The sequence below is a fragment of the Clarias gariepinus genome, chromosome 5, assembly GCF_024256425.1.
Source record: "Clarias gariepinus isolate MV-2021 ecotype Netherlands chromosome 5, CGAR_prim_01v2, whole genome shotgun sequence".
NCBI classification, from domain to species: Eukaryota; Metazoa; Chordata; class Actinopteri; order Siluriformes; family Clariidae; genus Clarias; species Clarias gariepinus.
Window position 1 is genome coordinate 17,774,258 of NC_071104.1, and position 13,248 is coordinate 17,787,505.

Below are 13,248 nucleotides of genomic sequence, written 5' to 3' on the forward strand. Positions count from 1 at the left end.
ATTTTACCATTCCTATGTTTAATGTTGATCCTGAAAGTGGGTTTTTTATTTGAATTATTTACTGTACTTTTGTTTGACACTATCAGCGCAAATAATGAAATCAATAAAAGATAAACATTGCAACATTGAATTTACTGTCTATATACTTTTCATGCATTATACTTCTGTATATCTGTACAAATTCTTTCATTTTATTTTGAATAATTTCCATTGCCTATACTAAAAGAAAAAACGAACCATTGTTCTCCAGCTCTTCAATCCCTAGCTAAAATAACTTTCAGATGCTCAAGGCGAGCAGTGCCAAAGGGCAAAGTCCAGCAGCACAACACAAACAAGCATTTAAGCCCATGAGGTCATGGATTCACAGTCAGCTGCAGCACAATGAACACAAGACATTTGTGTCACTTTGATTTGCAAGATGGATGGTGCAAGTTAATCCCACACAAGCCAAACCGCTGCTGTAGATTATGAAAACAGGATTAAAAGGGAAAGTAGGCGAAAAAAAATCTCCCTCATCTTACTTTTGTTACATGATTTATTTTTTAATCTGATTTTCTCTAGATTTCGAGTTTTTTTTTTTTTTTTTTTTTGAAAATACGAAGAACAGATTTGAGAACAGATCAGGTCTGTCATGGTAAATGAAGAGAAATGTATATTTGAAACATAGTAAAGGAGAAATCATATTGTTCTGTTAAGGAAAAATGACCTGGAAATTGATATACATTATCTGCCCTCTTCTGTCGCTCTACTGCAATACATCAGTAGCAGGTAAGTGCCCTGTGGTACAATCAACTGTTATGGAATAAAAAAGTTAACCAGTTTTTCTCCTTGCAGTAACTAAACCCAAGTACTGGATCACTAGATCACTGTTATTATATTTATAACTTTCATTATGTTGTGTTATTATATTTAACTATTGCACAGCTATTAAATATCTACTTTGTTTAATATCCACACAAAAGGTAGGCTATTAAAAGAAAAACACAGAAATTAACAGTTGATAAATTGTGTGGTTCTTTATAAACATACCAACAATGCCTAATATCAGTTTGAGATGTCACTTTACTTCAGGCTTTTTTTTTTTCTTAAATGCTAAGGCGCATGGCCTATTTTATTAGATTTGTTCATTGTAAAGAGTTTTATTCGGTAATTACTATACATGTAACCTATTAGGCAGCTGCTCTTAAATAAATAAGAACTGTGACAAGACAGGCACCTTCCCAAGAATCACTACAAACTGCAAAGGTTTGTTTCTGCAAAGAAATACTACAAAGGTTTTTTTATAACCTTTTAACCCATCCAACTTTTAATCAAACTTAATACAGTACATTTCTTATTTATTTAAGAGCAGCTGCGTTAGTCATAGCGAGGAGGACACTGATCCTGGAAATAAATCTTAAATAATTTTAGTAGAAAAATATTTCATGCAAACATCCTGGTAACGTGTGTCAACTGTTCTCACCCAAGATATTCCTATACTCACAGTAAGTGATGAAAAACCTGAAGCAAACTGTGCCGACTTCAACAACACAACTTGGAAAAGATACAGACAATTGAAAGGTGTACAAGTCCAGTATCTGCTCTTAACAAGGAGGAATGCAAACTGCCCTAGTTTCTTTACCCAGGATTGTCTCAACCATACACAAACACATACTGCACACTTTAACAGTACACTCCCCACCAAAGTTATTATTCATGGATATAGGTAGGTGGAATTTTGCACTGTTGATTTTTCCTCTTTTGTTCACCAGGATAGTGCTGTATATCTCCCCTAAATATAATTCCTTCTCCTTTAGTGCTCTAGGCAGGAAGCCGTCCTGGGTGAGTGGTTTAGCTCAGGCTTTGTTAGAGAGAGAAGATGCCAACATCCTGGTGGTAGACTGGCTTGGTGGTGCCTCTTATGCCTACAACCAGGTTGTGGATAATTACAAGGAGGTGGCTGTGCAAATATCAATTCTTATAAATCAGCTGAGGGTAATTATATTATATCATATATTGTTATGTTATGAGCATATTTGTTTTGAAGCACTTGCAAAATGGTGGACAAACATTCAGCAGAGTGTGTGTGTGTGTGTCATCTGAGATACTTAACAGTGCTCTTTTGTGCTATGATGCAGACCAGTGGTGTAAATTTGGAATCCTTTCATCTCATTGGTATAAGCCTGGGAGCTCATGTAGCAGGATTTGTGGGAACTCTGTTTGCAGGCAAGCTGGGACAAATTACAGGTGAGGAACCACTGTAGCTCCATCAGGTAAAATAAGCTACCTATTAAGATGCCAATGATGCCAATGCCAGTACCTGTATAATGGGTTGCACTTGTTTGCTAAAAAATTAAACCAAAGTGATTCCTTAAACATGTCAGATTAAAAACATCCTGGAAATATCAGCTGTGTGTATTTTTATTTGTTAATTTTAAAGTAAAACCAGGATGCAAAAATACTTAAGTATTTAAGTACAAACAAAAATCTTAAGTACCCTCATGCTACTTTAATTAACTTTTCACTATGTTGAATTTTGACAAATGACAAGGCAATCTATTCTATTGCCTTCTTAGATTTTTTTCACATTTCCCAATAAGCATTAAATAATAATTAGAATAATCCGTTGAAACTAAGGAAACTCTCACGCTTTTGTAATTCTTTCACAACACCTAACACTGACTTTTTACACTTTCACTTCCATGGTAATTTTCCTTTTAAAATAAGTGTGGTCTTTTTTTCCAACATGTTTTCATAGGTCTGGACCCAGCAGGGCCCATGTTCAAAAATGCTGACCCATATGACCGCTTGGATCCCTCAGATGCCATGTTTGTTGAGGCTATTCACACTGACTCTGACTGTGAGAATTCAAAAAACCTTACACAGCTTTAGGTCACTGTAAAGTGAAGATGATAAGAATAGCAGCTTTTTATGCTACCAGTTCTACATTCACGTAACTCTGTTATTTTTATTTATATTTGCAGATTTTGGCATTTCTATTCCTGTGGGACATGTGGATTTCTTCGTGAATGGTGGGCTGGACCAAACTGGATGCGTACGGTCAAGTTTTGCATCAAGTATGTGGTCCAATTTCAATACCTCTTCCTAGCTCTCTGAATTATTTTGTTACAACAACATAGACAAAAAAAAGCATAATGAACATTTTCTGCAGTCACATAAAAGTTTAAAGTTGTAAAGTTTAGTAAATTTCTTGAATGGGCTTTTCAGAAAACTCAATAGTCTAAACAAGTTATATGCACTTAATTTTGAAGGTGAAAGTGATAATGACTTGAAAGGAAACAACAGTAGCTGAGAATCCCACTTTGCTGTCAGTTTTTATTTATTTTCCAGTGTATGGTTATGTAATCTGTGACCATATGAGGGCGCTGCATGTGTACATGAGTGCACTGAAAGGCTCCTGTCCACTCACTGGCTTCCCCTGCTCCAGTTATGAGAATTTCCTGGCTGGCCAATGTACCAGCTGTGATGGCCTCAATGGCCACAACAACGTTTGCCCACAGATAGGTAAAAGAAGTTTACTTCTGGTAACTAATCTTATAATACATTACAATAGAATCTCCGCAGATTCTTTAAAAGGGTTTAATAACTATATGATTTTTATTATATTAAAAAAGGACAACATTTAACTTAATAATGGTGCTTCTAGGGCAACATGCCACCTTCATGAGCTTTTAATCACACACACGTAAACAAACATTTATCAAAATATATGCATTGGCCTGTGATGGTCTTGCATTTCTTCCACAAGTTCAATCAATACATTTTTTGTTATAATTGACTTATGAATTCATAGTGCAGCCATACGAACACCATCCTAAAATGAGGTACTTATGTGTAATCTATCCAACTCAGTATTGTTATCATCTCAAACTGAAGCAATATTTATTCAACTGAGATTTTCAACTGGATTTAAATTAAAGGTGATATAAACTAATTATCAATAGCATATATTAATGTAACCTTGTTTTATGTCAATACATGTTATTGGTTTATAAAGACAGTTCAAATTCGCACCCTATTCATCAATGTGTATTTATGTCTTAGGCTTGCTGGAGAACAGTGGGATAACGTCACCATTACCCATACAAGAGAAAGTCTATCTCCTGACTACATCTGAAGTTCCCTTTTGTGGTGGGCTGTTTTTCAAATGTGTTTATCATCATTTTACGGCTGGGATGTTGATTAATATCTATGTGTCTGGACACAGATTAGAGAAGTTTTGGTGTTCTGATGGTTTCTCAGTAACATACACAGCCCAGGCAAAAAAAAAAAAAAAAAACCTTAACTGATGCAGTTTGAAGCTTCTCATTTCTTAAACAACCCCATGAGAAAACATATCATGTGGTCATGGCAAAGATCTTACTCTAATTCAGATGGGTAAAATTATTGTCCTGCATCAAGCAAAGAAAACAACTAAGGATATTGTTGAAACTACTAAAATTGGGTTAAGAATGGAAAAATGTCTTATTAAAAGCTGAAATGTTAGTGGTGAACTGTCAGCTTCGAGGAAGAAATGTAGTCAGAAAAACACCCTGAATGAGGATGAAATCAAATTGCAAAAACCAACAGTACAACTAACAGCTATGTTTAATAGTGAAAGTAAAAGCATTTCCACATGCACAATGTGGATCGAACTCAAGGAATAGGGACTAAACAGCTGTCCAACCTTAAGAAAACCAGTTATCAGTGAGGCCAATCAAAAAATAAACTTGGTAAAAAAATTCATGTGGTCTGATGAGTCCAGATTTCCCCTGTTCCAGAGTGGTGAGCGCATCACGAGAGCAGATGGCAGATGATGTGATGTTCTCATCATGCCAAGTATCTACTGTACAAGCCTGTGAGGGTGGTGTCATGATCTGGTGTTGCATCTGTTGGTCAGGTCTAGGCTCAATAATGGTATGAGTCCAAAAACGTAGGTCAGCTGACGACCTGAATATACTGAAAGACCAGGTTTTTCATCAATGGATTTTTTTCCCTTTCTGATGGCACAGCCCTATTGCAAGATGATAATGCCAGGATTCATCGGGCTTACATTGTAAAATATTAGTTCAGGGAGCATGAAAGATCATTTTCACACATGGACTGGCCACCACGAAGATCAGACCTTAACCCCATTGAGAATCTTTGGATGTGTTGGAGAAGACTTACGCAGCAGTCCAACTTTCCCATCATCAATACATCATCAATAATTTCAAAGAGAAATTAATGCAACACTGAACTGAAATAAATGTTGGGACGTTGCATAAGCATATTAAAATTATGCCACAGCTGTAATGAATTTAAAAGGTGATCCAACAAACTATCCATGTTTTTTTTTGTTGTTGTTTTTTGCTGTGCAGTGTATGAAAACAAATGCTTGCATATGAAATCCTGAAGTTCCTGTTGTGCTTTGTCTTCCTACATAGTCCATCACATAATAATTGAGCTGAAAGTGTCTCCACTGATCAAAAGTGCTGTGGTGCAGGTCACACTGGACTCCATGCAAGACATCAAGACATCATCGAAACTCCATCTGTGTGTATAACCTCTTTTCAGCATATAAAATATCAGCACCAACTAAAGCCCTTATTCAAAGCAAATACATTTCACATATGCTCATATGTTTTTCACATGTAAGTAATATTTGGTCAAATGAAAAACATGTAAAGGTGCATCTATGTGTAGAGTCTATTACTCTTTGCAAAATAGAACTACATTTATTTCATATACTCTGAATGGTTATCTGTATACATATTCCAGACAGACCGGCAAAACCATTTATAAGAAAGTGGTAGGGCATCCAGTGCAACTGTGCAAGATTGAGTCTATTCACATACAGAATATTGGAGCATTATTCTACAATCAAAGACACATCCATTTTGAATACATCTGTATCTCCGAGATTCCTAAAATAAGGTAAAATCTATATAAATGCATCTCTTCCATAAAGAATTAAACAAACCTATATATTTAGGCATATTGTTAATGTCTGGGTGAAATGTGTGTTATTGATTCTCATGTATGCTTAGAAGGCTGGACGCATTGTGTGTGGAGAACATCAAGATTAGCAGGAGTTCACTGTGGTCACATGATCTTATCCAGGTGTGCTGAACATCAAGAGGGCGAGAGGAAACTCACACAATGGACAAAATGAGAAAATGCATCTGATATTGTACAAATGTACAAAGTACACATTAGAACAGTACATGTAAATACAACAGCATTTATTAAAGTGTTCCACTAAAAAGCACACATATTGCATGTATAGTGTAAAAATGCAATTTACAAATTCAGTAACATTAAAAGTAACATTATTCATGATATTTAGTCAGATATTACTGACAAATTACAAGGGACGTTCAAGTCAAACCGGGATTTTGATTGTGCTGAATAACACCAATTCATTTATCCCAGTATTTCACTATTGTCAAGATTCCCTCTACAGTATGGCCTAAACATGTGGAAATGGCTTGGAGTGAGGTTTTGATTGTACTGGGATGTGTCAGTAACTTCCAGCCAAGTTCCTAGAATATTCAAGTGGTGTTTGTGAATCATTGCAAGGACATATGGCCTTCTTTAAAATGTCTGTACCATTCAAGAGTCAAAACGGTTTTACAACTTCATTCACAAGAATTTTCATCAGACGTCCCGGTTTGACTTGAATGTTCCTTCTATAATGCCTTTTAACACTGGTCAGTTACTAGAGTTCAGTTTGATCATTTCTTTCCTCCTGATAACAAATAATGCATTACTGTTAAGATACAAATTCTTCACATTGACATCTCATGTATTACTTACTGTACCATATGTTTGATATTTTTGATATACAGCAGCATGTCAGTCTGCCTATTATTTAATGTATAAATTAACCTGTGAAATTAATAACAAAGTTCATGCAGATTTATGTACAATGGTTGGAAATTAAAATGTAGCATAAAGCTTAAAGTACTCCAGGCAAACTTTAGAATGGTATCAATATCAGCCATTCACAAAATTTTTACTGAGATTTTTTATTAAAGAAGAATTGGCCCCATGAAAATATATTGACTCCTTATCGTTAATTAAAGACTTGCATAAAAGAATGTAAATGATTCTCTATATTCTTTACTTATCCTGTGTTAAAAAATACCAAACACATTGTGTGATTAGAAAATTAAGTGAAAAGTGAAGCAGGGCTTTTATTTACATTTTGTTCTACAAAAAAATGATACTGCAGGCTTAATAGTAACATTAAAGAAAATAGATACTTTTTGGTGTTCCAAATGTTTTCATGATGTACTACAGGGACCTTAACAAGTTTTAGCACAATGTTAATTGAATTACACAACAATCCTTTAAATGCCACATACAAACAATCATCTCTCCCACTCTGATGACTTTAACACATCTGGGCCTGAGAGCTCCTGTCTTTGCTTAAAAACTCCTAGACTAAAAGTGATTTAGGAAACTTCTCAGAGCAACTCTGAGTAAGGAAAGTACAAAAACCTTATAGAATATTTTTTCTTTTCAACATTTTGTCCCCTGCTACTCTTACCAAATTTTTACCTTAGGAGCTGTTTTTAGGGCTAAGGTGTTTTGTGAATCATGTTTATCTTTACTAAGATTTAGTTCTAAATTTAAGGGGAAAAGGATTTTCTTAGAATTTAGGAGCAACGTCACTAGGAGCAACTTTAAGGCTTAGGAAGCTTTGTAAATATGGGCCCTGGTGTTGCACTTCAAATGTGTTCCATTAAATGACCTTTAAGCTTTCTGGTCAGGGCCTGAGAATGATTTTAATAAGTTCTTTTTAAGGCATTATAAATGGGGAAAAAAAGCTGAAAAAATATAGAAATGAAAAAGAAATTGGTAGAGATTATGGCATACCCTGTGTAATGATATTAACTTGGAAACCAAAACTATTTTTGGCTTTGTTGATTTTTGGCAAGCCCAGGGGAGGAGTATATTCCTTCTACACTAATATAGTTAAATCCTTTCTAAACTCTTTAAGATTTTCAATTTAAAATATATTTCTTTACTATGGAAATATAACCTATGACAGCAGAGAAAATAAGAAGCATGTAGTGAACTTGCTGACACCCTGGTTCCAGTCTTGGCTTTGTTTATGGATTAGATTATTTTTAGAGCCTTGGGGTATCCGTGGGAGCCAGTGGAGCACGTCCTCTTTGATATCGAAACCTTCCAGGAGTATCACCTTCTGTCAAATTTATGAAGAAAATCGACAAGTGTCATTTGCAATGTGATGACAATAGCTTACAAAAATAGAAATCTTTCTCTAGTAACTTATGTTGAATTTCTTTTTATCAATCTTTATGAATCACCACAAGTCCCTCTCTAAAGTATGGTGTAGCCTATCCGTCCACATAGCCCAATCCATATCTCTCATTCCTACACAGGCCTTGTGCACAAGGTCAGCATTTCAATGACAGTGGACCCCATCAGCTCCCATCAGCTGTCCTGCATGCCATCCAATACCACCTTTTCCACCCCCTAATGAAACACAATATCACGCACAGCTGGTGCAAGCATGGATTTCCAAAGGAGCAAGAGGTGGATTAACAGAGCCTACAATTTTGGATCATTGGATTTCCAGTCTTTAAACAAACAGACATGCACAATGATGAGACACTTGACAAAGAAAATTGACTCTTATTCAGTAATTATATTTGGATTTTTTACTTATATTAAAATGTGTCCTGTGATAATAAAGAGCCTAATCCCTTATCTCTCATTTGACTCACAGCAGTCCATATTGACGTAAACACAAAGATGTATCCAAAGAAACAGGTGAATTTCTACACATTTCACAAGTTTTCGGTTTTGTTTTTGATACATGGATTGAATCTAATCATTTTCATGCACACAATAACACTCATGAAAGAGTTAGATGTTAAATGCACATTCATTGAGAAGCATTTTCTTTTTCTGCATTAGTTAAGTGCTTGGTGCAAAATGAGTGCGATGGTGGAACTCCAAAACACACTGCACAAACCATGCCCCTCCCCAAATGATCAGTCCTAAACTATTTGTGCGTACTTACATGTAACTTGATAAGTGGCCAGTGTGTTAGCTTCAACGCCCTATTTTCTACTTCAAATAATCCCTTTCACTCCCATAGTCCACTAGAGAGCCTATCATGTCAGCAAAGTCCTCGAGGACTAGGCTGGTTGAGTCCTCACCCGAAGGCATCTCAGGATCCGCAGCCGAGGAAGAATGTCGCTGGGAAGGCTGACCTTTAAGAAGTGGGTTCTTCCCCTGTCCTTGTTGAGAGCTTGCTTGATGTACATGCTGGTTGCTAGGTGCTGGGTATATTGGCATTACTGTTTGATTCCCTTGGCTTCCCCCAGGTGGGGAACTGCCACTGCCCCTCTCACTACTTGGTGGTGATGGGGCAAGAACATGGTAGAGGCTGGGCAGACGGATGTCAAGATGAACCCCACTCTTGACAAATAGTTTGTCATTAAGGGAGTAGAGTTTGTCTGCAATGTCGCTGCCGAGCATGACAGAAAAGAGACGAGCAATGTAGCGGTCTTTGGCCAGAAGGAGATAAAGACGTCGGCGGCGCCAGGAAATGTAGTGGCAGTCCGTCTCTGCTGTCAGAGTCACCTGAGGATGGAGAAGACCAATGATGACATGAGATGTATTTAAAGATATGCTTGCATTTCACCATATTAGAGCTTTGGGACTCTAAAAGCATTTTTATTGTACCTGGAAATTTCCCTCCTCTGTTGGTCTGAGTGATTCCCATTCTGGAGAATCCAGGAACTGGTGAGGGAATATGTAATGAAGAAACTGCCCTTCTAAAGACACTCGAATCCTATGAATAGAAAAAGGGAACAACTGGTGGGATCTATAGACAAACTTGATATTATCTCAAGTGTTCAAAAAGTTTTTTGTGGTTCAAATCAAATTACATTTAAAATTTGATTTGGCTAAACATAAACATCAGCATGATTTTAGAAGTTTTGTCAAACAAATCATAAATAAATTATAGTAATTATACTAAATACAGTACCTTATCAAGCACCACAAATCCGCTTTACAAAACAAAAAAAGTAAATGAAGACCAAGGTGATGGTTCTTTTTTGTAAAAGCTGCCTACAGTCAAATCTTATTGTGAATTGAGCAACTATCAATTTAATTTTAGGCTTAGATCTATCTTGAAAAGTAAACATATGTTGGGTGAGGAAAAACAAAGTCTTGATTTGTGAAATAATAATAATAATTATAATAATAATAATAACTGCCACCATGATTATTACTTAGGTTTATTTTTTATAGAACAAAGATTACTAACAATTAAATAATATAAAGAATATTCTAATAATAATCATTTTTATTTGTAATAATAATAATAATAATATTATAAAACAAAATGGACATTTGCAAGCATTTGCATGCAGAAAGCTTGTAATAACATGTAGGTATAGTTTAAATGCATAATATATAAATGATCTGAGTTTTATTTAGGTTTACAAAATAGGTGCTATTACACAGACCCAGGCATGCATTTTTTTTTTTTTTTTAAGATTATTACATAACTTTGGTAGGGTGATTTATATGTTTTTGCATTATATTTACATAAAATAAATATGTAATGTTACCTAATATTTATAAATAAAGTCTTCTCATATTTATTTATATATGTATTGTGTATATAAGACAGCATTTATTTCCAGAAAAATAAAAAATAGCACACAAATCTATTGGATTATCCACTAAAACTGTTGTTGCTGGTACCCGTCTGTTTGTTGGTAAAGTTTGCTGTGTAAACTGTGTATAAATGTGAATATAAATGACTTTTTTTTTATTTTGTTTTTAAGGATACAGAACCAACCTTATTTTGTAAACTGCACCTCCAATTTACCTTATTTAATTTACTCCATACATTATTCCTTATATCTAGATGTATAACTGTACAAGACCTGCAGCAATTGCAGCATTTTAAACAAATTTGACATGTAGTCAGTGGATCAGTGAAGAGCCGATTACATACATTTTTATTTCTTGCACCAAAATGTTGTTTCTATGCAGCTTTATTGAAGAATATCATAATTATTTAATAATGATTATTGATCACTGAAAAACCCTAATTCTGAACGCTCTTACTAACCTCCCAGAGAGCAGAAATGAGAGCTGGTCAATTGGTGTTTTTCCCTCTATGGCATAAGTCTCCTCAGCCTTGAGAGCGAGAACCTTGTTCTCACAGGCAGCAGTGATCTCTTTGAACACCTGCACAGGTACATCCAGTGGCAGATAGACTGCAGAGTAAAGTGCAGAAAGCTCCTCATTGGTGAGACCATCTCGCATTAGCCGAAATATCAGGTGGCACACCTGGGCTAGGCACTGAAGCATCAGCAACATGTTCCAGAGAAAGACATCGAGCCCACACACTGATAGCCAGCCCCATAATGCCAAGCAAAGGAAAGCAGGAGCCAGAAAACTGAAAATGTATAGTGCTCCATAGGTTCCACTGCCACCCATGTACCCTAAAAAGAGGATGGTGTTCCCCAGATGGTAGATGGCACCCTCTGTGCTGTTGCTCCATTCTGTGCATAATGGATGACCATAGATTATTGTACCGATGCTAAAGTTGGTGCTGCTCATGTTCTTCTCTCACCACACCCACATGAACGAGATTTCTTCCAGTCCAGAATGAGTCTTTAAAAGTCTGTTGTTTTTTGTTTTGTCATAAATGTTCCTTTTTTTTCCGTGAAGCCAAAGTGTTCACAAAGAATATAAACTCAAATATGAAGTTCGAAAATGTTCCCCTTTGCCGTCTTAGCTACTTCCTTGTTTTCGTGGAATGTAGCTGCCTTCATTCTTTGAGCCTCTTCATCGCTCTTCTAGCACCTCTGCCCTAGATTTCCAGTAGATCACCTGCTATGTCTCGTCTCGCCGTGTTTCTGCTCTCTCTCCTACAGTGGAGTGAGCACTGCTGGAAACACAAAGCAGGAGTGGAATGGGCTGGGGTGGGAAGTGAGACACCCCTAGAAGGATAACCATGTTTGGAATTGTAATCAAAGAAGGAAAGAGTCAAAGACAGAAAGCAGACCTGCTACTTAACATAACACCATGGCAAGGAGAGTGAGATGAGGAAAGATAAAAGTGGGAAAGCAAAAGCTTTCATGGACTTGCCTTTTTTTTTCTCACCGTAAAATGATGACTTTCTCTTATTCACAATTTGCAATGTTAAAAGAGATGTGATCTTGGACGTATCATGAAGCAATGACTGTGATTCTGATCTGGGTAAAGTTACTGTGGTCATGTTACACTGTTTACTGTCCCCTCTTCAACAGTCAGTCCTCACTCGTCTACATATCTTGGACCAAGTACCACTCTGAGGGGGCTGTACCATTTTTCATCTCAGTAGGGGTGCAAAGGTTTGGAATAGTTTCATAATCCTTTCGGATAATTTAACACACAGCAGTCTTTTTAGTGGTGTGGGATCAGTGCATGATACATTTTTGTTTTAGGATACCTCATGTATATGGATTTGATTCGAAATGGATTTATTATTATTGGATGGCTTTGGCTTTTCACATTTTCTAATCTTGTCTCAAATGCAATCTTTTTTTGGCAGAGCTGTGCTGTGTATGAAGTCTCTCCTGTGGCAGACACTGATAAACACTGAATGTTGCACTTCAGAGTAGGAGACTTTCTCATCCATACAAGGCACGGAGCCAGAAAGAATGTGAGGGCACATGCGTTGCTCATGTACTGTAGCCAACTACTATGATGTACTGAGCCAGGAGAGATTTCATGCAGCTGCTAAACTAAATCTTCCTGTCAATTGTTAAACTTACATCATATATTCTTTTAACGTGTTTTTTTCAAAGATTATCACAGATCCTTAACCCTTTATAGGTATATTATTATTTGTATTTTAATTCTTATCATTTGCAAATCAAGATCACTTACCATATATGCTTCTTCACCCGTCTAGGGTATGTATGTATGTATGTATGTATACACACACTACTCACAATAAGTTAAGGATATTGTTATTTACATGAGTGCTTTTCCTATTTGCTCTGAATTTGAATGAAATAAGTAAAGGTTCCCTTTGATATTACTAATAATGTATAAACACCATTTTCATTAGTTTAATATTTATTACCCCAAAAATTTAGACCATAACAGGGATAGCCCCACATAACAAAAATTGACAATGTCAGTAGCTGGTGATTTCATCATTTGATGCAATGACAGCTTGACAGCGACGTCTCATGCTCCTCACTAGCCTCATGATGTTGTTCTGAGGCAATGCGT

At 36.2% G+C, this 13,248-nt stretch overlaps 2 protein-coding genes across 7 annotated transcripts; one reads left to right on the forward strand and one right to left on the reverse strand.

The window, feature by feature from the left end:
• The first annotated feature begins 395 nt into the window (after window positions 1-395).
• pla1a (phospholipase A1 member A) lies at window positions 396-6,625 on the forward strand. 5 transcript variants are annotated; one of them, XM_053497446.1, is made up of 11 exons: window positions 396-768; window positions 1,468-1,705; window positions 1,797-1,974; window positions 2,118-2,226; window positions 2,738-2,839; window positions 2,964-3,056; window positions 3,313-3,504; window positions 4,045-4,131; window positions 5,406-5,514; window positions 5,740-5,895; window positions 6,009-6,625. In XM_053497446.1, the coding sequence occupies exons 1-11, from the start codon at window positions 702-704 to the stop codon at window positions 6,088-6,090; spliced, it is 1,413 nt and encodes a 470-aa protein (XP_053353421.1). In that variant the 5' UTR covers window positions 396-701; the 3' UTR covers window positions 6,091-6,625. The 5 variants fall into 5 exon arrangements, with proteins under 5 accessions (XP_053353421.1, XP_053353422.1, XP_053353424.1 ...); XM_053497447.1 differs by having other exon boundaries at window positions 6,012-6,625; XM_053497449.1 differs by having other exon boundaries at window positions 3,331-3,504.
• A 1,013-nt stretch (window positions 6,626-7,638) lies between these two features.
• popdc2 (popeye domain containing 2) lies at window positions 7,639-11,916 on the reverse strand. 2 transcript variants are annotated; one of them, XM_053497452.1, is made up of 4 exons: window positions 11,090-11,916; window positions 9,685-9,793; window positions 9,156-9,582; window positions 7,639-8,173 (listed from the first exon to the last, which is right to left on the reverse strand). In XM_053497452.1, the coding sequence occupies exons 1-4, from the start codon at window positions 11,581-11,583 to the stop codon at window positions 8,097-8,099; spliced, it is 1,107 nt and encodes a 368-aa protein (XP_053353427.1). In that variant the 5' UTR covers window positions 11,584-11,916; the 3' UTR covers window positions 7,639-8,096. The 2 variants fall into 2 exon arrangements, with proteins under 2 accessions (XP_053353427.1, XP_053353426.1); XM_053497451.1 differs by having other exon boundaries at window positions 8,085-8,173; window positions 9,017-9,582.
• Between the last annotated feature and the right edge of the window lie 1,332 nt (window positions 11,917-13,248).